The sequence below is a fragment of the Melospiza georgiana genome, chromosome 17 (genome assembly GCF_028018845.1).
Source record: "Melospiza georgiana isolate bMelGeo1 chromosome 17, bMelGeo1.pri, whole genome shotgun sequence".
NCBI lineage: Eukaryota > Metazoa > Chordata > Aves > Passeriformes > Passerellidae > Melospiza > Melospiza georgiana.
The window spans coordinates 2,661,880-2,686,661 of record NC_080446.1 but is presented as its reverse complement, the minus strand read 5'-3'; the positions used below and the strand labels follow the sequence as shown (position 1 = coordinate 2,686,661).

Genomic DNA, 24,782 nt, shown 5'->3' with positions numbered 1-24,782 from the left:
TAATCTTAAAAGTTAAAATAGTTTATTGCTGTCTTTGTAGAAATGCACTTACATCGCCTGTTCTCTTCCTTTATTTGGCTGTTGGATTACAGGCATAAAAAGGTTACATTTACCCATTTGTTCAGTGACATAACACCTTTTTCTCTACTGCTCCACTCATGATATTCTCCCAAACCTTGCTGGCCAACAGCCCCAAATCTCTTTTACATAAATACTGTAAATGTCTCCATAGGTTGCAGCATTGTAACAAAAGATCTACCAAAGTAGACAAAATGTTCAGTATTCTTGGTTGGTTTTTTGCATTTAAAAATATACCTAAATTTGAGATAATCTTAACAGAGTAACAATTACAATAAGAAAATAGTACAGTGCGTTGACTAAAGGAATATTCTGCTCTCCTTCAAGGCAATATTCCCTTTTGCATGTTGAAGTGATTCAGCAATTACTTAAGAACTTTTACCTACATACAATAATTTAGTAAAATGAGAATTAAACAAGGCAGATACTTACTACTATTCTTCTGTCTGCAATTCACAGCTCATGCGAATAAAATCGCAATAAATATTAAAAAATAGTTTTTCTTTTGCTTTTTTTTTTCTGTAAGGCATCTCTGAGTATTACAAAGTTTTTGTACAACCAAAAAATAAGATTGCTTTTTTTCCATGTTCTCCAAGTACCTCTGTACCTCACCAGTAAATAAGAGGATTGTAGGCTGGATGAGGAAGGAAGGGGGCAGAAAGAAGACCACAGGTGATGGAAGCAGACTGCCATGTGTGCAAGAATCTGTCGCTTTCCTGTGAAACATTTCAGCCGCTTTTAGAACATCTTCAAGACAGTATCTGTCCAGATTGAAGGGAAAAAAAAAAGGGGAAAAAAAACAAACTTACCAGAAGTCCACTTTCATAAGCACAATCAGACTGCAAGGATTCGGGGGGTCCGCCCTCAATACTATAAATAGCTTAGGCATCAATACGCACCTACATACGGGGGAATAAAGGGACGGGGTGATTTTTTTTTTTTTTTTGTGAGCGTTTGTTTTGTCTCTTTTATAATTTTTTTTTTTTTGTCGTTTTGCTGTCCTAGTGGTATCCTTGCAGGGCGGGAGATTGTCCGCGAGGCCGGGCGGGCCCTCACTGCATGCGGTCGGGCTGCAGCTGCTGCGGCTGGTACTGCACGAAGGCGGCGGCGGGCGCCGCGGGGGTGCCGGCGCTGAGGGGCGGCTGCACCGTGCCCGTGGTGTAGCCGTAGCCCACGAAGCCGGCGGCGGGGGAGGCAGCGTAGGGGTACTGGTCGTAGGCAGCTGTGGTGTACTGGGAGTAGGCTTGGCTGGCGGCCGTGTAGTCGATGTAGGGAGACGTGATGGACTGCACGGGGGTGGGGATCACCACGCTGGGCTGGATGATGGCTTGGGGGTAAACATAGTGAGGCGTGAGTCTGTGGAGGGAAAGGGAGAGAGTCAGCGAGGGGCTGCGGTGGGCACAGCCCGGCTTCCCCTCAGATTCATGTGCGCCAGCCATGGAAACGGTGCTGCCCAGCAGTGCTGCCCTCGAGCGAGGGGATGAGAAGCAAACACTCCCAGACCTGAGGGTAGCGCAAGGTGAAGCATGGGCTGCTATAATACACACGCCCTGGTCCCCACAGCTTGTCATCCAGGCTGCTGAAACACAAAATAAGCTCACTGGAAGGCCGTGACACAGCCACCGGCTCACCTCATTTCCTCGGCCTGTCCCTGCCAGCCTTTCTGCCTCCTGAATTGTCCATCCAAACTTGGGTGAGGGTCCTGAGCACCTACAGCCCCTGGGGGACACCTCAGCAGCAGGGACAGCGTGTCACCCTCCACGTGTCCCACCAGGGATGGCCACTGACCCCAGGCCCTCCTGCCTGCCAGGTGTTATCAGTTACTACACACTTACACCATGTTTCCACAACACCACGTGTTTAGGGAATGCTACAGGGTGTTTGTTGTAAAACACGAGATATTAATGCTGCTTTCCTCCTCCCAGTAGCTGGCAGGGCGGTGACACTCCTGAGTCCATGAGCTGTCACATCTGCCCCTGGCATCTCCGCTGCCCTTTCCATGAGGGCCCAAAAGTGCAGCTTCTCCCAGGCTGCCCCTGCCCTGAGGAGCTGTGCTGCTGAGAGCAACCTAACAATGTCACACTCAATTAAAGTCCATAGATGGAGGGATCCTGGAGGTGATTAATGCAGGAGTGCCTACTAATTTGTTAGAAACTGCTAATGAGGAGGAAAGGGGAGGGGGGAAAAAAGCATAGAAATGAAAGGGCTGTATTTTCCAAAGGGCTCATGTCAAGTCAGGTCTCAAACAAGGCAAAAACTGTGCAAACCTGAAGGTTTAGGTACATGCACACAAACAGCCATGGGCCAGGAAAAAATGGGGAATTTATGTGGCCTGAAGAGTGTGGCAGGGTGACACATCTGGGGTTTTTTTAAGAAATAGGGGGTGCAGGCTATCACCAGCAAATGGACCAGTGCCAGTGGAAGATCAGAGCCACCTGGGGGAGAAGGTCCTGCCTGCTGACCCACATGAGGCAAAGCCATCCCCTAAAAGCTTGTGCCACCCTGTCTCCAAACCCAACTCATTTTGGCCAATAAAAAAATCCCCAAGGCAAAACTCTGCAGAGAGATTATGCAAATTCAAATATTTTGGGGATTTTTGTGTGGATGTGTGTGACAGCACATTTTCAAATACAACCACTTTTAAAAGCCTCCCACAGGCTCTTCACAAGGCACAGGGCTGTATGTGGTTAGCCTTATTCCATCTGAGCATCCTAAATCTCAGCCACCACCTGCAGTGTGCTGGGGTCCACCTGGGGCTGGTCACTCCTACCCAGCACCTACAGGGCTGTTCCCACTTGCTTGACAACCAGCACTGGATGGTTTAATCTGCTCTTCAGGCAGGAGAGAGGCTTCCCACAAACAAGGGCTCATCTGAACGAGTTTTCTCTCCTTTTCCCACTCCCATATGCAGTTTGTTTTTGCTTGAGACAATTTGCATGACAAGACAATGACTGCTCTCCTCTCCTCTCCCCACACAGCAACACTGCCTCTGAAATCAGGCTCCTTCCATATGCCCAGGGAGGATGGATGGTGGTGAGCAGCACCTCAACCTTGCATTCAGTGCAAGACCTTCTTCTGAGGCCACCAGACACCCCTGGACAGCAAGAGGGACCTCACAGTCCTCCAGCCCATAAGCACACCATCCCCAGCATCATCACCCTGTGGGTAACAAGAATGACATGAGGCAGCAGAAATGCACAGAATCCCTTTTTGTTCAGCCCTGATCTAAACTGGGGCCAGCAGAGCTGAATCAGAGCTGGAGCTTAGGCACCAGCTCAGCCCAAGGGCACTCCATGTCACACACTCACACCAGGCAGTGGCAGCCACCTCTTGGAGGAGCAGGGCTCAGTCCCACGCAGAGGTTCCTCTGGCTGTCACTGGGGGATTTTCTCTTTCATTTTAAGCAACTCAGAGGTGCAATGCTGCTCCTGGGCCTGCCCATGGTTATTGCTCCAGCCCTGGTGGATCAGCCAACATCCTGCATCCCAGACTGCGATGGATGCTCTGGCTGCTCCTCACTTCTCCCTGCCACCAGGCTTCCTGGTACTCCAGGGCCCAACAAAGCTAAAATCACTCCACAAATGCAACAAAAAATGCACAATCCGCTAAAAACCACCCGGTGGCAGGAGCAGAGAAGGGACCTGCACTTTTCCTGCCCACAGGAATTCCACCTGTGCTCACCAAACAGCCAGGACAGCCCTGGCAATCCAGCAGAGCATCACCCTGCCTGAGCAGCTCCTCCATGTCCCCTGCTGCCACCCAACTGCTCTCCTGAGCTGGCACAGCCCACGTGGGGGACGTGGTGCCATCGGGGTGAGTGGCCATCCCCAGCTCATCCCAACAAACTCTGCACTGTTGGCTTTGCTTTCACACACAGAGCTCCTCAGTGGGCTCAGAGACAGCAAATCTGCAACATCCTGCACTGCATTTCTCCTTCAGCAAGGAAAAACTCCAGCTTCTCAGTGCTACTTGCAATAAAAAGCACCATTAGCTTGGAAGGCAGAATGTGCTGCTGGACCCTCTCAGAAATCCATCCCACCAGCCCAGGGCATGCACAAGCACACATCACTCACAATAGCTGGTACTGCACTAAAAAACCACACTCAGCAACTCCAAGAGCTGCTTCTAAAAGGGGATGTCGATGTAAAAGGGAAGGTTCTCTTGGTCTGTAGGATTTCAATAATTCAGCTAGAAATTTCAATCAAGGTATGATGCAATTTGGTCTTCTGAATTAGGTGGACAGATGGCAATTCATCAATCAAAATAAACACACAACTCAAAGTAAGGTCACTTTGATGACTTGCAGCTACAAACAAAACAAACCAGTGCAGTAGGATGAAGTTCTCTGCTGGCTACATTTAGCATCCACAGAAAATCTTAAAAGTATTTCCTCCTCTTCCATTATTCCAGAACATGATCTTTCAGGAGATAATTTTTTTTTTTAAAAGAAAGCTGTTCTGGAGTTCTCTTTCTAGAAAACAGCAAACTCTAATCTGAATTTCTACAGGATGAGTCACATCTGTGTTTTAAGATGCCTTTCCCTTCCTCCCTCCCTTGCAGTTCTCCTCCATCCCCCACGATGGGCCCTGCCAGCCAGGAGAGAACTTCATCAGAAACACACACGATGTGATTATAAAACACCAACCAAGTGCTCAGCCGTGGCCACCACACACCAAAGTCACCCTGTGAACAGCAGATGGACGAGATGCTGCTGGCACCGCCACAGGCACGGGCACCCGGCACAAGGAGCAGGGTCAAACCTCAGAGGCAGGGTCAAAGCCCAGGAGGGACAGCAGGGACTTGGCAGGGCCCTGGTGGTGCCAGCCCACACTCCTGACCGTGTGGCACCACGCCCCAGCAGCCAGAATTGAACCAGAACAGGGATGGTTACAGAGCCACTGGCACAGGGACACAGGCTCTGTCCTGCTTTGGTGGGGACACAACAAAAGGGACCCCGCTGAGGTGCAGGCCTGGGTGGAGATGTTCAAACATGTCAGGGAGGCACCCATGACTGCAGCCAGATGAAAAAGTCCCTTTCAAAACCTGCCATCACCCAGCAGCAGGGCAGGGCTGGCAGGGGGACAGCAAGGAAAAAAGGACAAGTCAGGAGGAAATGTGTCCCACTTCTCTAACCAAACACTGGGGAAGAGGAACAAGCTCTCATCAGCAGAGCTCATCTCAGAGACACTTCATGTATTTGACTATTTTGTATCAGATTTACACCTAAAATGTGCTTTAGCTGCACCTTCTCAGGACTTCCTACACACGAGCCATGAGCTGTTCTGCAAGCTGCTCCTGCACGCTGCATGAGTTTGAGAGCAACAAGGTGGGAGTTCCTGACCCCTTGATCTCTGCCAGCCCTGCTGGGAGCTGGTTTTGTCAGCTCTGAAGAGGTGGAGACAGCTGCACCCCTCTGTCAGGAGGGACACGGCATCACACAAACATTTGGGAAACAAGGAGGGGCACAGGGCTCTTGGCAGCCTCACAGAGATCAGCACACAAACGCCACCACCTCGACCAGCCTTTTATTCCTTGAAGAATAAAAGAAACAGAGCCTTTTGTGTCTGCCACTGAAGGCACAAATTCTGGCATTTGACCCCAGGAATTTGGCCTCCATTTCCACTAGAGCTGACCCATTGGCTGCCACAGGGACACCCACACTGCCACAGCACGTGATGGCAGGGGGTGCTGGGGGTGCTGCAGCGCCAGCTGAGCACAGCCCCTGCTGATGTGACACCTCCAGGCACTGCCTGCAGGGCACACCCACCCAAAGGTGCATTTTGAAGGGGGCTCCTGAGTTTCAAGCTGCTCTGGGAAGCACACCCCACACTTGCACTGGCAGTGCCAGGGCACCACGGCACAGCTGGGGATGCAGGCACACATCCTGTGTGATTCACACTGCAAGGAATGGTTCCTGAGGGACACTCCCAAGCCAGCAAGCACTCACCTCGAGGAGACACTCAGTAAACGTGTGTGGAGTGCAGGCAGGGCTGGCCACAGGTATCATACGGGCCCCAGCCACGGTGACAGGCTGTGGAAATGTGAGAAATTCAGGTGCTGTTCTCAGTGCAGACACGAGGAGGAGGCTGCAGGATGTCCCTGCCTGCCCACCAGGACTCCCACTCCAGGAGGGGATCACAGTTTATCCACTAACACCTGTACAGATCAGGACATGGGTTGTGCCCTGATCACTCCACCATCCCTCACCATTCCCTGACAGAGCTGGGCTCTAACCACAACACGACAAAGCTCCAACTCCTGAAATGTCCCCACTGAAGCTGATTTAAAAATGCCCTGAAATGTCAACAGCTTCTGCCTCATCAGCCAGCTATCCCAGCCAGCTCAAAGTCACACAGGGATGAACCCTGCAGCCCCATGGGATTTATCATCACCTGCTGCAATACGACACAAACACAAAACAGCAAAGCAGTCAAGGCAATTTCTGCTCCTCTTGTAACTGATTTGCCTGTCTGCCTTCTCCTCATCCTCCTCTGCCCCTCTGAGGAGATGCACACAGCAGCCTGTGCAGACAGGTACAGGACTGAGCTTCCTGCTTCCCTGCTGGGAGCAGATGTCACCACACCAGTGGCAATCACCAAGGCACGACATGCCACACAGACTGTCCCAGACTGCATCAGTGGGGGGAAAAACAGAAAGAAACAAAAAAAGGCTGCAGACCAAAGAGGGGAGTGCACCTCCCAAAGATCTAACACTTTTCCTCAGCTCGACCAAGAGTCTGAGATCAACATGCTGAGCTCCACCAGGAGTTACAGCCAGGCTCAACAGCTTTATCCTCTGCATCTTGCTTCCCCCACACCCAAAGGAAGAAGGAAAAAAAAAAAAAAACACAACCTATGATCCTACACAAAAGCATGCTGGGCCAGACCAAAAATAGTTTTGGAGAGAAGCAGGCTGAAAAACACTCAGGTAGCAGGAGATAACATCTGCCCGAAACAAGAGCCATCTGGCACCAAGGAAAAAGCCACATGGAAGTTTATCCACAACTGGTCAGCTCTCCAGAGAAGGAAAAACCCCTCCCCTTTCCAGTTATCAGCACAGCCAAACCAGAAATTAACTGTCAGAAGAAACAGGGACTGTTTCACACCAGTGCATGACAGGAACCTGAGTCCTTCAACATCCTTGTGTAGGATGGTAGGGAAAACCAGGGTCTCCAACAGATCAACCCAGGAAGCCCCAGAATTCTGCCTTTAACTGAGCTCTCCAATTTTCTTCTGCAATTTAGAGAAAATCGATGGCAGAAACATCTCTAAAGTCTTCTGAAATATCTGACAAGTTTTGGAATAATACACATTAGTGACTACTTTCAACTGGTTCCATTTTTAACAGACTTTCCTTCTTTACACGTGATCCCTTCCACTGACCTTTAATTAAAACCATTCACTCATCTGAATTATCTAAACCCCTCTCTTGGAGATGAAGTGTTTTGAAGTAGACTGTTCAGCTACAGAAAAAGCAATGAAATCTCTCTTTTTGATAAAAGAAGGCCTGCACTTAATAAAACAAGTAATTAAGTAATTTCTCAGTCAAGAAAGAAATTCCATTTTAAGAGTTTGTGATCTCAGCTACCAGTTGTGCCTTTGTGGCAGTAGAACATTTAAGACATCTCAATCCAATCCATCCACACCTTCCTGCAAGCTGGAATCATGGGGGATGCCTGGATCCAGCACAGGTTTTCCAGCCTCTGCTGCTTTGGCCAGGGCAGCTCAACTCTGACAGAGGAGAGCTAAAAGCTGGTGACAGGGAAATTGCAGGGGACAGCACAACTCTGTTTACAGCACTTGGAGACTGAGAAACAGGAGACTGAGTTTTAACTCCGAGGTCCAGGACTTTTCATCTTTTGTGATCATGGAGTATATTTAGTTCTGGTATGTAGCTTGCTCCCATCCGTGGGGAACAAGTTCTTCATAAAAGTCGTATTTAGAAGTGACCCGGTGTCCTTGCTACCAAATTATCAGCACAACAACTGTCTGGTTCCCTGGCTGGTGCCCTCAGCGCCAGGGCAGGGTGCCCAGGGCCGCATTCATCATTCCAATTACTGGGCATGTGCTTAATACTACGAGTTGGGGCCCATATGCCAGCAGCTGCTCAAAGGAAACATGAGATCAAGCACAAGCTGAGCTGCTCTGGAAATTCAGACGTGTGCATCAATCTGCCACATTGGGACTCTGTGGCACCAGCCACGGCAACACAGGTGGGTTTTGGATCTGCCTCTCCCCAGCTCCTGCCCCAACGGGAAAGGACTCAGGTTTCTGCTGCTGAGGATGAAGAGGAAATCCACCAGAGGCAATGGAATCACAGAGAAGATAGCACAACTCAAGCCATGTGCTGCAAAGACAAAGCCAGAGCCAGCTCAGGCTCTCTCCATCACACACAAGCCCATGCCCTGACTGCCCAGGAATGGCTCAGATCCTTCACCCAGAGCCTGTCCCTCGCAACAGGTCTGAGCTCACATCATTCACATAGCCAAGTGTGAGGTCACTATATCAGACCATGCTTTTGTATTGTTTTACAGGCAGAACATGAGCAAATTCTGCCCCAACCCCAAAAAACAGGCACACCAAACCCTTGGGCCTGACACCAGCATTTGCCATCTTGAAGTAGATGTTCAAGAAAATTCTCAAAGCTGTCTGAGTTGCTTATAAATACATGTTTATGCTTAAAAAAAACCTAAATAAAATAACTAAAAAAAATAAGAAAGGGATTTCTTTCTGACTGGCAAGCATTTGGTCTGAACAGCAGTCACCATGCATGAGAACCAGCAGCTGAAGCCGTTTGGAAAATGGATTTGGACATTTCTTAGGAAATGCCCCCTTTCCCCCCCAAGCTTTCATGTTCCTGGCACAGGCTAACACCAGGTGCTGGGTGCTCCATCCCCCTGAGCCTGGCAGGGTGGGATGGGACTCTGCAGCCTCCAGCTCTGGGCAAGTGGGCAGTGGGAAGCTGGAGCAGGGGGATGCCAGCTGACACAGGCTGGGCACAGCACGTGCCCCTTTTATAAGCATAACCACAGAAAAGATGAAAGTTTGTTGCCTTTTATTTTTAACCCAATAGAGAAATTTTAAGGATAAACAGCTGCAAGGGAGGCTGGGCTGACACAAAGAGAGACTTTCTTCACTTCCTAACTGCAGCAGCATCAACGCGTGAAATTTTAAACTCAAAGGGATTTAACTCTTTCTGATGTTGCTGAGGCCAAATGTGGGCCAGAGGCAGGGGGCCACCAAAACAAGTAACTACACATGGATGGGGTCTCTGGAGCAATGACATCCAACGTGCAGCTATGGAAAAAGCTGGATCCTGCCACAAGAGACAGCTTTATGTGTGCAAGAGCTCAGTCACTTACTCAGCCACTGGTAGATCTCCCACACAGATAGCTCCTTCGCTGAGGCACAGCCACAGGAATGCATCTGCCATATGCTGTGTCCAGAGCAGCAAGCACAGAGGAGAACCAGGGAATCCCCACTCCCTGCACAGACTCAAACCTGCCTCCCCCTCCGGAGTCCCAGAGGAGGGAGCCACGAGGTGGGACCAAGCAGCTCTGCCACATCACCTGATCACATGAAGCATGGCAGCTGCAGGGACACGCTGGCACTGCCAGGTGCCTCCAAGCAAAGCACAGTCTGCAAGCCCCAGGCTGAGCCCCAGGCCCAATGCTGCTTCCCTAAACTCAGCAGCCGGATCTCCAAGTCACAGACAGATCCTTTGCCTTGCATTACTGTTAAGATCTCTGGTTACAACAGGCTAGAAACTTCTTTTCCAAACAGGATTTACTACTGACTCCGTGCTGTCTGCTGCGCAAGTGCCTCCCCTGCCAGGACAGCAGGAGGAAGGAGAGAGGCTCCTCGTGGTTTCTCTTTCAGTTCCGCATAGCCCTGGCAATATTTACAGCTGCATTGAGGTGTCTGGGGCTGGGGGGGAAGCCTTCAGTCTATAAATAATCCTCTCTGGTGTTTGGGTAATTTTCATAGTTTCCATTCATTTCAGGTTTCACCAAAACCTGCGTTTTGTGGCTTGATAGCTGGGACATGAGTGGCTGCTTGCTCTTCGTTAACTGCCCGGGAGTTAACGGTTCTTCATTCATTCCTGCCCTGCCAAGCCCAGCTCGCTCACCAAGCACCCTGTGCCCCATGACAATCATCTTTTGGAAACCACAATGCCAACCCCCGGGCACAAACACTTTGCAGAGGCAGGAACTGCAGGAGGGAGAGCCAGGCAACATCTCACACCAGGGGCAAAGCAGCCGAGCCACTGCGCTCCCTTTGGGAAAGGTCGGGATCCACCTGGCGTGGTGCAAACAGACAGCAGCAATCCAGTGACAGACCCTGACAAACTCCTCATCCACCACTGAGGGCCAAGGAAATTGTGGGTCCAAGGAAATGCAGGAGTGGAGCTGGGCAGGCTCTTAGTTTTGTTGGTCTATTGAGGAGACAAAGAGGGAACCGGCAGCCAAGCTCTGCTGCTCGACTGAGCACCTGAGGCTTTGCTCAGAAGCCACAGAGCAGCACCAGTTGTGGTGCTCAGGTAAAGGTGGTGCTCAGGTAAACACATTCTGCAAAACCCACATTTCCAGTGATTCTGCTGCAGCAATGACTGAATTCAATTAAATTCCTGTTTACTGATGCTTGCAAATAATGATATATAATCCCCTGCCTCCAGCCCTCCATTCTCCTGGTTCCTGTCTCTTGGCAACTGATAAATAATTTATAATGTTCTCCACTGTATGTGCTAACTGCAGCTCTGCTGGTTTAATGATGAAACCAATGCCTAAGAACTGCAACAGGAACTGTCTAGATCACAAGGAACATGTAATCAGTCGATCCCACACTCCTCTGGATGTGAAACCAAAAGCAAACTGTTGGTAAAAAAAAAATTGTTTGCAAGAGCTGCGGCTGCGGGGTAGGAAGGGCACCCAGAAAACTGCAGATAATCTGTGAGGTGCTCCTGCCAAAAAGAGGAGTTTTAACGGGCATCACCACTTTGTTCTTCTCTGCTCCCATGCACGGCAGGACTCGCCAGAGGCTGCTTTCATTGGCAACTTCTCTCCTGCACTGCCATGCAAAAGCCTCTGGGTTTGCATCTCAAGGTGTGGCTGCTTTGGGGGCTGTGAAAGCTCTTGCAGCCCCCATGCAAGGAGAACTATTAAAAAGCAGCATTTGGTCTATGCAGACTGATGTGGCTGTCGCCCCGAAGAAGGGGAGACTCTTCCTTTCATGGCAGATGTTTTTCAAGGCCTTCAGCAGTAAGTGCTTGCAAGAAGCAGCGTTTGAACCCCACACAGCACACGTACACGGGGCGTGCACTATTGTGGCAACACAGCCTCTCACATCCAGAAACTCAGCGGAATGAGATTACCCAGGCAGTTGGCAACTGCGGCCATAAGGGCAGAGGAATGAAAGTTTTATTGTTAGCAGATTTCTTTTTTCTTAAAAAAAAAAAAAAAAAAGGAAAAAGAAAAAAACACCCCAAAAAAAAGGAGCGGGGAGCAGGGAAGGGATGAAGTATTGCTGTTGACAAAGGCCAAAATCCCATCTATTTATATTAGAGTCACACAAAAACCACACCAGGGTAGTGCTCAAAAGCACTCATTTAAAAAATGCACCTACTTTCTTAATGCTCTTAGAAAATAATAATAAAAAACCTTATCAATATTCACTTTCTGAAATGGTGTAAAAAAAGAGCTGCATCAATCATTAAACAGTTAAATGAGGGCAGTATGACAGTCACTATTGTTCTCGTGAAGCACACTTGTCTTTTGCCGAGCAGCTGCCAGATCCTATTAGATGTATAAAAAGAGGACTTTTCTAACCGAGTAGGGATGGTATAAGCTATTGAAAACAGCAGACAAAAGCCCACTTTTGCAGACTATTCAAGCCTTGTATAACATCTGTCCAAAATCAATTTTTGACCTAATGTTACTTTCATTAAGTAACAGACTTTGTTTCCAATGCAATTTGTTTTCTAGGATAAAACTGTATCCTAAGCGTTATTACGTGGGAAATGGCACAGAGGAAGCATAGGATCTTATTTGAGAAACATGAGAACAGAATTTGCTTAATTGTTTTGACACCTTAAGTACTATAATAGAGAAACTATTTTCCATTTATTTGAATTCCTGTGAATTCTTGAAGTTGGCAAAACAGCGAGCAATGCACTGGGTTTATTATGACTAAGATTTACTGAGGATAAAGAAGGATCTTTGGGAATTACATTAAAGCTGACAAATGCACAAAACTTCTGAAATCTCCACCAGAAATAAAGTACTCTGAACATTAACAACAGCTGTTGAAATTGTCCACTCCTGATGGCGAAGGCTTTTTTCACACATTTTAAATAATGAGGAAGTTGATTTGTGAATCTGATCTCAAACAGACCGTTAGGAAACACCTCCACTTACCCAAAGGGTCTTTGAATGAAGGCTGGATGTAGCTGCTGCACACCTATGGTAAAACCTAAAAAAAAAGTTCAGAAAAAAAAGAAATATTAATGAATGGCATCCATTGTACCATTCAACTGGTAACACACAGGCAGAATTACAGCACACGTCTTTGCATTTGATCTGCTATGCATGTGAGCAAATTCAGAGCCCCATTTAGAAACAAGTTAAATTTAACATGCATATGTGATATGCACGAGGAGCAGATGGGAATTCATGATGAAAGCCCAGTGTGAACGTGCTGCTATGGAACAGACAATGGGGTATAAAGCCTTATTTTACACACTGGGTACTGTGGTCATTAAACCAAAGGCAGAAATGACAAAGTGGATCTTGCAGTTAATTCTCATGTAACAAAGAGGTTAACGGGCAAACAGATCTGCCGTGGAAGGAAACAGCTTTAACACAGTTATGTGAACTTTGCTGAGTAACATTAGGGCAGCAGGGCTGAATAAGAAGATACAGCAGAGAGGTAACTGGACCATGCAGTGTCCTCAGCCAACAATCAGAACTATGGTGGACAGATAAATGTGCATTGTCAGATCAGATGATTCCAGCCCGAGGAAACTGTTTCCTTGTCTTACAAGTTATTCTAATACAGAGAGATGTGATCTCCTGGATGCCTCACCAGTTTGAATACTCCGTGGTTTTGCTCCCAAATACGCCAGGTTCACATTTGCTTTCCTGCCGTCAATGATGGGGTTTGGGTCTTTGCAAGCTCTTTCAGCAGCAGCTCTGTCTGCCATGGTCACCTGGAATCGAGCACAGCCTTGTTTGTAGCAACAGCGCTTTGTAAACACTCCAGCAACAGGCACTAAAGTGGAGTTTATTTATTGTTCTATTTTGAATCGGGAGCCGAACTCCCTTCGTGCAGCCTCGCTTGCACGGCGGGACGGGAAGGGCTGCTGGGACTCGATGGAAAAGCGGGCGCTCCCCCCCGCCCGGTTTCCCCGCTGGGCCGGTGCCAGCTGCTTTCCCCTGCCCTTCCACCTCCTCCCGTGCCTTTTTTAAGGAGCTGGTGGAGCCCTTCCCGAAACCCCCAGCTCAGAGGAGCTCAGGGCAGCTGCGGCGGGATGCGGGGACCCGCACGGACAGCGGGAGGGGGGAGCAGGTGCTGAACGAACGGCACGGCCTCAGACAACACGGGGGGCTCCTCCCGGGCCCCAGCCCAGCCTTTGTCCCGACCCAGCCCCTCGCTCCCGCAGCGGCACAAGCTCCGCGGCAGCCACGGGACGGGCGGCGGCTCCGCAGCGTCCTGCACCGGGGGGTGCGCCCGGCCACACCGGGACTTTGTCCGGGAGTCTGCCCGGCCGCACCGGGACTTTGTCACCGCACCGGCGGGCTCGGCAGCCCGGGGCTCGCTGCCGGCCCTTCCCCGGGGCAGCGCCCGTCCCGCCGCGGAGCGGAGCAGAGCGGAGCGGCACTTACAAAGCCGTATCCTCGGGATTTGCCGGTCTGCCGGTCCGTGATCACCACCGCCTCCTCGATGTCCCCGAAGACCTCGAAGTACTTCCTGAGGGAGGAGTCGGTGGTGTGGTAGGGCAGCCCCCCGACGAAGATCTTGGTGAAGGTGGTGTCCTTCTGCACGGTGTGCATGGTGCCGGCAGCGGCCGGCCCCGGCCGGCATCCACCCCGAGCAGAGCCGCGCCCCGCCGAGCCCCCCGCGGCGGCCGAAGGCAGCGGAGCGGCGGCGGCTCCCGGGCCCTACAGCCGCCTCATGGCCGCGCCTGCAGCCGAGCGCGGCCCCGCCGAGCCCGCCGGTGCCGGTGAGTAGCGGCCGCCCCGCCGCCGCCGCCGCCTTTGTAGGGCCGCGCGGCCCCGCCCCGCCGGCGCGCAGGGGCGCTCGGGGCGCGTAGTCCGGCCCCGCCCGGGGGTCCCCGCGCCCCGCCCCGCCGAGCCCCCGGCCCGCCCCGAGCCCCGCACCGAGCCCGGCAGCGCCGCGCACACCGCGGGTTCCCCCGGCCGGAGCCTCGGGCCGGGCCCCGCGCTCGCTGCAGCTCCCGGCGGGGCCGGGCGGGCGCGGGCAGCGCTCCCGCCAAAGATCCCGCCTGGGCAGCGCTGTCCCGCACCCCTGCCCGCTGCTGTTGCACAACCATCGCAACGGCGAGCGCTCGGTCCCCGGCAGGCTCGGGCACGGGACAAAGGCAGCTGGCAGCCCTTGTGGCACGCGGTGGAAGCAGGGCAGGAGGAAGGGATGGTGTCGGACGGAATCGCCAGGGAAAAACAGCCAGGGAGGGGTCGAAGAGTGAACAAAGGTTCAGAACTATCTGTCTTTTCTCAAGCAGGTGCTTAAGCCTCCTGCTTCTCCACTGGGCACCTGGATACGCACCTGTGCAGCCTCTCCGGGGACAAGGATGCACCGTTCCCATTTCCACTGGTAGTCAGCAGTGGGGCTCTCCACCGTCCTCCTTTTGCATTTTGTTCCATGAAAGGACAGGCAGCTCCAGCCACTGACCTGACCTGCAGGTTTTCTGCCCTGACCTGCGATTCAAACCTGGGAGAATTGTTACTATAAGACAGCCCCATATTTGCTGCATGTAGCCCCTGGTCCATAACTGCAGGAAAACAAAAGCTGAAAACCCAACCCACCACTGGGGAACTCAATGGTGGGGTGCTTGCAATGCTTTAATTCCTCCTCTCCAGCATCAGTTGGAGTTTGGGGTGTGGGACAGGATCACAAAAATCATTATTTGTTCATACTTTCCATCACCCAGAATCTCAAGAACTGCCCCTCTGCCTTAGGTTTATCATTTCTCAGAGAAAGAGATTTTTGCAATATGATAAATGCAGAGATAACATTTTAGAAAAAAAAAAAAAAAAAGCAAGCCAGTGAAGTTCTAAATCATCATCATCTACTTTGGCTTCTATACAGCAGGTTCAGACTCTGCAGACACTTTTTTTGTTACAGACCCCACCGAGAAAAGCCAGTTATTTCAAGAGAAAGGAATGCATTAATGTCTGCACTCCATAGTTATTCATTAATATTTTTCTTGCACTGCTTCCATAGTTCTAAACACCCTATGCTTCATAAAAGAGAGAGTGGGGGAAAAAAAAGCCAAGGAAAGCCATTAAGCTTTCAGTCCTGAACCACCAGACTCCAAGACTAGGGTGCATTTCCTTTGATTACTGTGGAAGAAAGATGGAGCTGGGCCAGAGGCACCCAACATCACTGAAAAACTGACATCAAATGGATGGTCCATGGAGCCTTTGTGTCTTGTGAAGCTGTGCCTGGTCCATCCAAACAGCCTGGAACACACCTTTGGGGCCAGGGTGCAGCCAGGGGCTGGGGCCTCTCCACCCCCTGTCACCCCTTGTGTCTGCATGACTTCCACCACAAACTGCACATCAGCTGCTTCCTGGGCTGCCCGAGCTAATGACAGCCCCGCTGGCATCCAGGCACTGTCCTTTACAGAGCTTCATTCTGCTCCAAATGATGGCAGGGATTCAAACCATCCAACCAGACTCTGGCTCCTCTGCAGGGCAGGCAGGGCTGGCAGAGCTCTCCAGAGACACCAGCAGCATCTCTGTTCTCCATGCTTGTGCTTGTCGGGGGGGGGAAACAGCACAGGCTTTTTCTTCTTCAAACATGAGCCCGACATCTCTCAAAGGAGAAATCCCAGCTCCTCTTCTTCCCTGGAGGCAGGAGCAGGAGTTTCCTACAAGAAAGGAGCTCAGGCTCAACCTGTGCTCAGTGAGCAGCACAAACCCCTGGTAGCAGCCTCGGTTCTGCCACATCCTGGAAAGCAGGAGGGGAAATGAAATCTCCTGTCTCATGCTGCAGCTATTGCAAACACAGGCTCTAATGAGCTGTTACCACAAACACAGCAGGAAAGGGAAGAGAAAATGAGTGAGGATAACTTTATGGAAGTTAATGAGTTTGCTTTTATTTTTTTTCCGCCTCGTTCTCGTGAAAAGCACTCGTCCTCCTCAAAACACCTACAGATAAAATCCAGCCATCAGATTAAAGCTGCAGGAGTTTGGCAGAGCCAGTTTGCTGACATCTCCCATGCTTTTACTGCAACAATAGGAGTATCTGAGAAGAGAAGAATATATTTCAACTTTCTTTGAGTTATCTCAAAGATAACTCCTGTAAAAACAAACATATCTCAAAGTATGGAGCTGCCTTGGAGAAGGCAGGACATTGCTTAGCACAAATCCAAGAGCAGACTGCAAGCAAGGAGAACACAGACCTGATATAAGCTATTGTAGGGTGCATTTAGTCCTTTGTTGTTATTAAGAAATAAAACTACACAGGTCAGTCAATGAGGAGGCTGGGAGAAGAGTCATGTTTTGCTATGGGTGTACAACCATCCACATCCTTAATGTACAGGATTTGTATTGCAAATCCAGAGCATCCTATTCTCATTCAGATTGGGAAGATTAATTTTATGATAATTCAGCACAGTTAAGAGGACTCACTGGGTTTTTACTTACCTGTTAATACATTCCTCAAGGCTCAAGCAAAATTGATACACAAAGGCTCCTTCTGGTGGATTTCAGCAGTGTTATCCAAGAGGTGGAATGGAAGAGCTGTACCAATGTGCTGGATTCCACTGACAATCCTAGAGAAGGTGGCGCTGCAAGGCCATCCAGGTACAGAACCATATAGAAGTGGTCCCTGCCTAAAGATGAAAAATAGATTATAGCAGGAAGTTGTACCTTTGGGAGCACAAGAACAGGACTGAGATGGGGAAAGAGCAGCAGGGAAAATGTTCCCTGTTCCTTGGCCTCTGCAAAGCCCCAGAGTCCCTTCTGTTCTTGTCCCTCCCTTGGCAGTGAAGCTCTGTGCTGCTCTCCTGTAGACTTGTCTGAGCATTTTCCTTCCTTCCCCCAGTGTCTTTGGGAAAATTGATTTGAGACACCCCAGGTCTGACCTGCAAGCCATTGAAGAACCTGCCTTGTTTCTTAGCAAGCTGATGGGCTTTATTTTTAAAATGGAGCAGGGCTGCTGTGGAGCTCTGACCTTTTCCAGTTCCTGCTGCTGTTTAGCCAAGACTTCATTGCTGTAGGGCAGTGCCCTCGGGTTTTGCCATGGATACCTGCTTATTGCAACAACAGCACATGAAACATCCCCCGGAGAAGCTCCACAGTTAAATAAGTTAACTGGAGAGCAAGGCACTTACTGTGGGAACTGTTTGGTTTGTTGGTTTTGCTAATGCTCAGTCTGGATGCTGGCCACCAGCGAGGCTGTGAGCAGGGAGATCTTGAGGGAGCTGCATCCAGTGGCATTTGCTTTAGGTTATCGCAGGGAATTCTGCATCTGGGCCCTCTGTCTCAGATTTTTTGGTTTGGTGCCCTGAGCACACCATAACAATTGCTTAGCCCAGAGCTGCTGCTGCAACAAGAATTGAAAAATGAAAATCATTCTTCTTTGGGCCACTTGTAACAAAATAGTTGAGCAGAGGGGGTTCCCAATCAGGGCTTGTTTTTGGCTTTGGTTTCTGTAGGAATCCTCCAGAGTATTTCCTCTTCTGAGTGAACTCTGTTTCCTCTTGCTGGCTGCACTGGTTACACAGAAGCAGATCATCAGCTCTAGTGGGCATCTAGAGTGACCTGATTTATTATTCCAGTAACTTGCATTTAAAAAAATTATGGCTATGGGCATTGGTAACTCTGGGACTGAGAGAACACAAATGGACACCTCACTCAATTCTGCTGGACCACAAGCATGTGTTATTGTGGCTAAAGGAAATGTTATTAAAAATCTTACTCTACTTCCTCAAACTTTCCTGCCCTCCCATTTGATGTCCCTTCAGAAAATGAAAATTGCATATCTGTGCCATGACAAAGGACAAACAGAATCATGGTAATTGCAAACAAGATTCCTGAAAAAGAAGAAGGCTTGGAGGAATATTGCAGAGCTCATAACTGCTTGGAGGATCTTGCCACAGGAAGTGCACTGCAAGCCTTGGATATAAGTCTAGATGAAAATAAAGGCATAAAATATGGCCAAGGAAACTAAGAGGCTGTGCCATCACATTGCTCATACTCTGCACTGCCAGCAGGGAGAATGTCTGATATTCAGGAGTCTTGTGCTTTGCTCTTTGTGCCACCATCACCATTTCCCAGGAGTTTCTCAGAGCACAGCTTGGCCCTTTTCCTTCCCCATGCCCTTGTGTGTCAGGGGAGGATGAAGCACCTGCTTGGAGCAGGAAGGACCAGGTCAGCAAGGAAAGGTGCTTCAGTGGAACCTGTGGTGGGGCAGATGTGCTGCAGCCACCCTGAATGGGCACACCTGCATTTCTTGGTGCTTTTTACTCTGCCCTTGGGGCATTTCTCCTCCACCATCTGCAGTTCTCTGTTTGTGCAGGTCCAGCTCCTGGGAGCTGTGTGTACAGACTCTCCCCAGCCCTGGCAAACACTCTGGGGAGCTGGAATGACACTGGGCTGGGGATTGTCACAGTGTGACAGCAGGGAGCTGGGCTGGCTCTCTGAGCAATCAAAATACTGCCCTTGATTAGGATGGTGCCTTGTTTGCTGGCATTGCTGGCATCTCTGCCAAATAGTTTTGTCATCATCACTATTGTAATGTCTTGGCCTAGAGCAGTGGTAACCCTTGCCTTTCCTGTGACTTGGGGATCATCTCTCTTTAACCTCTTAGAGAATGACTAAGGAAAAGTGCAGATGTTCATATTGCAGCTAAATTATGCAACAAATCCAGGAAACCCTTCACTAGCTGATCTTAGTTTCTTCTTTACTTCATAGAAGGCAGGAAGGGGATGATAAAGGGTTAGAAGCAGAAAAGGAACAGGGCAAAGCAAACAGCTCATGGTGGTTTCTGGGACAGAAGTTTCTCTCCAGATTTTCTACCACATCTCCATTGGCAGTAAGCAGTGGGGAGCAGGAGCTGTGAGATAGATGCAGGAAACATTTTCCTGCTTTGACAGCATCTAGATCTCAGCAGAACATTAAATATGTAGGCTAAAATACTGCCTATTTCTCCATGGTTTGGTGATGTCATGGAGGAAGAGTCTCTGTATTCCCAAATCTGCAAGGAAGGGCATTGAGAGAAGAGACAGAAGGATTAGGAGATGAAACCACTTGTTATCACCTGCTAAACACAACCTCCAATAAAGATTCTGTTCCTTCCCTGAACCCCTGCCCAGAAACTCTCTCTCTCTTTAATGGAAATATGGTCCCATCTCTCTCAGGCTGGGATTTAATCATCACAAGGACTTTCCTCCCACAAAAAGTTTTTTAGAAAAAAACATTCCATTTGAGTCAAACATGCAAACTACATCTCAAAATAGTTAAACAAATATTTTTGCTATTTCAATTTTATGTTGTAGTTGGGGAAAATATTAATTGTAACTTTATACTTCTGAAGTTTGAAAACCATAAAACTACATTTTAAAATGAACAAGAAATAATTTAATATTCTTTAAAGGAAGGGAGCAGAAAAAGTAAGGCCTTTTGAAACAGCATTAATAATTATATTTTTTGCAAATATTTGTGGAGTTATGTTAAACTAAGTGGTATTTTCTGATTTAAAAAAAGAAAATGCCAGAGAGCTTCTAACAATCTCTGCCAAAGCTGCCAGGGCCACATCCCATGACCTTTTCATGGGAGTGCATGTGACACTGGTAGCACAAACTGAGCTACTGTCCACCCACTCCAACCAGGGAGCAGCCAGGACACAGAACAACATTAAACAAGATGTCTCAGCTCTGGGATGTAGAGCACAGCTGTATGGACACAACAGATATTCTCAACAGCAGAAGACTCTCACCCATGGATCCCCTCCTCAACCTCATGGTCCTTTTCCCCAGGTTGCTGTATTTTAGTCCTCACTAATCCAGACTCTTCTGTCACATCACATCCAATGAGATAAATAATCCATCTACTCTGATATCACTTTTCCACTTGTGATACTTGTAGAAATTGTTTAATGCCCACAGTGAACCTGGCCAGAAGAACATACACAAAAAGAAAAAGTGTTGGCATGGCAATTAACCTTCCTTAAAGGTTTTGTTTGAAACTCTTAGAGCCTTCTAGTTACCATGTCTACTCTATTTAAACACAAGGCTGCAAAGGTTCGTTGCAGTGGCTCTGAACAGGATATAAACACAATTGGAATGTCAAGACAACAAACCAACATATCAGATACAGAAGCTTTTTCCATGGAGCCTGGAAAGGTATTGAAAAAGAAAAACAGAGTTACCTGCACTGAAATCTGGACAGGATGATTGTAGCTTCTGCTTGATCTCAAAAAGTCCAAAATGGGCCTTTGACAAAACAAAAAGAACCAGTTACAATGGTGCCACAGCAGGGCAGCACAGTCACTGACTGGAGGGGACAAAGCTCACCTGGGCAGTGCCACTGGCTCCTGGCAGTCCAACATCCACATCCAGCCTGCTGGAGCAGTGATTGCTGGTGGGGAAAAGCCACCAACAGCTCAGCAGGCAGCAACACGATGTCCCCAACACTGCCACAGGACAATGGCATCGGCTGAACATGACAAGTGGAACAAAGGCAGGCCAGTCCTGCTAAATCACACAGCCCAGTTAGTGCCCATCATGCCTTTAGTTAGTGGGGAAGCACATGGAGAAAGGTGCAAGACAAGAAAGAGGGCAGGTTTTGCATCCTCAGGAGGACAAAAAGGCTGGCAGATGGGCTGATTGTATTTTGAAGTCCAGCTTGTGAATGAAGTGTGTGGATCAGTACTGAATGAGGAAATCCATTCTGCTGCTTGGAGTGTGGTTTTCCTTCTGCCAGCCCTGGGGTGCCAGGGCCAGTCTTACCTCAAAGAACATTTTCATCAGCCTACAAGGAGAAAAAACCACTCCTCTATTTCCAGACCAGTGTGGCTGTGACAGCACCAGCCCTGTTAAGCAGCAAGTAGGTCACTAGTGGGAAATGTTACCCTGGGCCAAGCCACGTTCAGAACAGTTTGGAGAGTTAAATCATCCTCTCTGTTAAATCATCTCCCTGCTGCTGTTTGCAGGACCACCAAAGAAAGGTGCCCAGATGATGAAGTGGATGAGCTCAGGCATTGTGGCAGACACAGGTCAGCACTGCAGAGTGGCCCCAGCTGCATCACACAGCCAATGGCTGAACAAAAGCTGGAAGGGCTCAATGACAAGGTTTTGCTAAGCTGTTCTCTTTAAATAGACCATCTTTCTGTGGTTCTTTGAAAAGCTGTTTCAGCCCAGTTAAAGTGTTTCTGAAATGCTACATACTCATGTTTGAAGCCTGACAATGTTCCACAAATGCAGATGTTCTTCTTTACAATTATATAGATCCTGCTCTGTAAATTAAACATTAATGCCCAACCAACCAACTGCTGTCTGCAAGCCTGCTGCTACAGACCAAGAATGAGCATTACTTAGGAAAGGGAGACCTCCAAGGAAAAGAGTCAGGTATCTGCAGAAAGCAATCACCTGTCAGTGAGTGATACCTGACTCCAAATAAATCCCACTGTTACAGCAGGAGCATGGCAGACAGCTGTCCTTCCAAAGAAAAACAGTTGTAAAAATTGTATTTGAGCTGCAGTTTAGTCATTTGAGAATAGTTTGAGCTAGTGCATTATCTCTGCCCTTTACTGACTGCAATAATCATGGCATATTCCAAACCAAATGGATCTCCCTGTGCTGTAGATCAGTAGTGAGCTGTGTTTTATAGGCAAAGGAAGGAAGGTGATTGAACCAGTTGGCAGGGTGTCAGAAAAGGACATTTGAGCTTACACCCTTCTGGGAGATGGCACAACTGTGAGCAAGTACCTTGGGAAGGGGTGAAGAAAATCCATTACCTGAGTTTTATTTCACAGTGTTCCCAGGAAATGAACATTGCCCCTCTCCTTTTCTGTCCAGCAACAAATCAACAATCTGCATTTAAGAAACATGAATGACAGAAAGCACTCCCTGTCAAACTACATTTGTTAATGCACCCCAAGGACAGGCTTAGCTGACTTGGGTGTTCAACATGCAGTTTGCAGCATTCTCCCATTCCTGCAACAAACTCGTTGCTGGATCTCAGCCCATCCACACCTCACACTACAAAGCAGTTACTGCCTGCAAAAGACACCCTGGGCAGCAAAGGGTAAACTTTCCCTACACCCAGGGAAGAGCATTACCCTAATCTCTTATCTAGGCTGCTTTTCAGTGGCACTTGATACAGGAGCTATACCAAACACTTCCTTGAAAACATAAAGCCAGGGATTGGGTTACACACGATTCCAGATCTGTGCCACCAGGAAGACAAAAGCTGCTGTATTACCTGGCACATGCTGCTAAATTATTGAAGTGTCCCTTCAAACTGAATATATTCACTGCATAATTAGTCAACAGAAGAAAACGGTCTCTCTTTACAAAGCTAATGCTGGCAGCTATTGTATCTTTTATGCACTGTAACAAAAAGCATTTGCAGAACTGATGCAACACAAACATTTGGAATTACTCTGTCCATGCACGAGTGTTCCCAAGGCACATGCTCCCCTTTGTGGTGCTGCCTCAGTCTCATGTACCTTGCAACCAAGACCTAAAAATGTGAATTACTTTTACCAGCTGTAGCACCATCCCCATTCCAGGAGCAGGTAAATGGTGCAAACACCTGCAAGTTTGCTTTGCCCATGAGGAAGAAGTGAGATCAATTTGGTCACTCAGGTCCCATTCTGCTAAAGTGGGACCTACCTGGAGCTCTCAGCTCACACTGCTTGCAGCTGATGCCACTCCAGAGGCTTTGCTTTCACGGGCTTGTTCCTACTGCTGATTCCACATGCACACAGAACCAGGGGCAGTCCCAGCAGTCTCCCACAGCCAGCTGCTGTTGCTCCATTTATTCTGACCTGGCAAAGGAAGAGCAGCAGCAGATTCCTCTCAGGGAATGGCTGTGCTGCTGCTGAGAGCAGGATGGGCCCTGCACTGCTGTGTATAAACCCGAGCTTACCTGGAAATGCAGAGATGACTTCCAGCTGTTAGAACACCAGCTGCAGGATGAAATGCAGTTCTGCCAGCTCCAACCCACAGCCCAAGGTGTGCAAAGACAACATTCTGTCAGTGGAAATATTCCTGGGTTTTTCCCCTTTGAATTACATCTGTTGCACCTGGCACTAAGGGGACAGATGGGTTCTTTTAGGGGTTTTTGGCAGAATAAAGACAGCACTAAATTGTAGTTACAACCAAGGTTTTCCCAGCAGGATATTCTGATTAGCACAGCACAGAATTTATGATTAGTATGGCACAGGATTTCTACAAGTAGCATCAATATGGTACAAACTGTAAATAGCACAATACAGAATTTATAATTTCTTTTTAGTCTGGACCTTCTGCAAGTGTGAGGCTCCTAACACATGGTTTAGTAAATCAATGTAACAACCACATACACTTGGAAATGATGTCCCAGAATGAGCCACTCAGCCCTGAGGAAGCAGAGGACAATGGAGGGCTCACAGGTCACTGCCCAGAGCAGTTTGGGTCCCAGCTCTCCCCTGAGCATTTCTAACTCCATAATTTCACAGTCAGAGCCCTGGGTGCTCAGCAGCAGCACTGGGCTGCCCAGGAGCCTTCAAGGAAGGGAGGAATGGAGCCCAGGAATTGAGGCCAGCAGCCAGGAGAAGAAGAAACTGGTTTGGTTGGCTTGGTTCAGGGGACCTTCAGGGCCTGGTAGTGAGAGAAGGGGACAAATCCATGACCTGCCTGGTCAGATGTCTCACTGAGCAGCTGAAAGAGCATTGCATAGTTAGTTCTAAAGACTTGGTTTATGTGCATGGATACCAGGTACACTCCTGAAAACTCAAAACATGGAAATTATTTCCATCTTTTTCTGTTCCCTGAGTATTTTGGGAGAAGCTGTTTTTACAAATAACTGTACCTTGTATTCCAGCAGCACTCCAGCTCCGTGCAGAGCCCCGCCCCGGCTGCAAGGAGAGCTGTGCTCAGGAGCCATCAGCACTGCCATCGCCTGGCACCACAGCAGCGTTACAGCCGCGGCTTCACGGCTGCATTCCGGGCACCCTGAGCTGCCGGCGTGGGGAAAGTTACCGGGAATTGTTCCTGTCCTGAATCTGCTCCAGTCGTTATTGTGTGCTGCAGCTCCCGGTGATGATCATCACCTGGCTGTGAAGCTCAATAACCCAGGGGAAATGCTTTACACAATGAATCTGCACCAGTTTTGTGAAATAAATCAGTCTTACCCAAATGACTGCCAATGGCACTTCATTAGCCAATCTGGAGACTTAGAAATTAACAGCCTTTTCATTTTGCTCAGGTTCATCTCTGCAGAAAGCAAACAAATTGGGAATCAGTAGTTTCTGTCA

At 48.9% G+C, this 24,782-nt stretch overlaps 1 protein-coding gene across 1 annotated transcript; it reads right to left on the bottom strand.

Moving 5' to 3' along the window:
- On the bottom strand, positions 1-14,187 carry RBM38 (RNA binding motif protein 38). The gene is made up of 4 exons (XM_058035975.1): positions 13,958-14,187; positions 13,158-13,281; positions 12,491-12,545; positions 1-1,434 (listed from the first exon to the last, which is right to left on the bottom strand). The coding sequence occupies exons 1-4, from the start codon at positions 14,123-14,125 to the stop codon at positions 1,131-1,133; spliced, it is 651 nt and encodes a 216-aa protein (XP_057891958.1). The 5' UTR covers positions 14,126-14,187; the 3' UTR covers positions 1-1,130.
- Between the last annotated feature and the right edge of the window lie 10,595 nt (positions 14,188-24,782).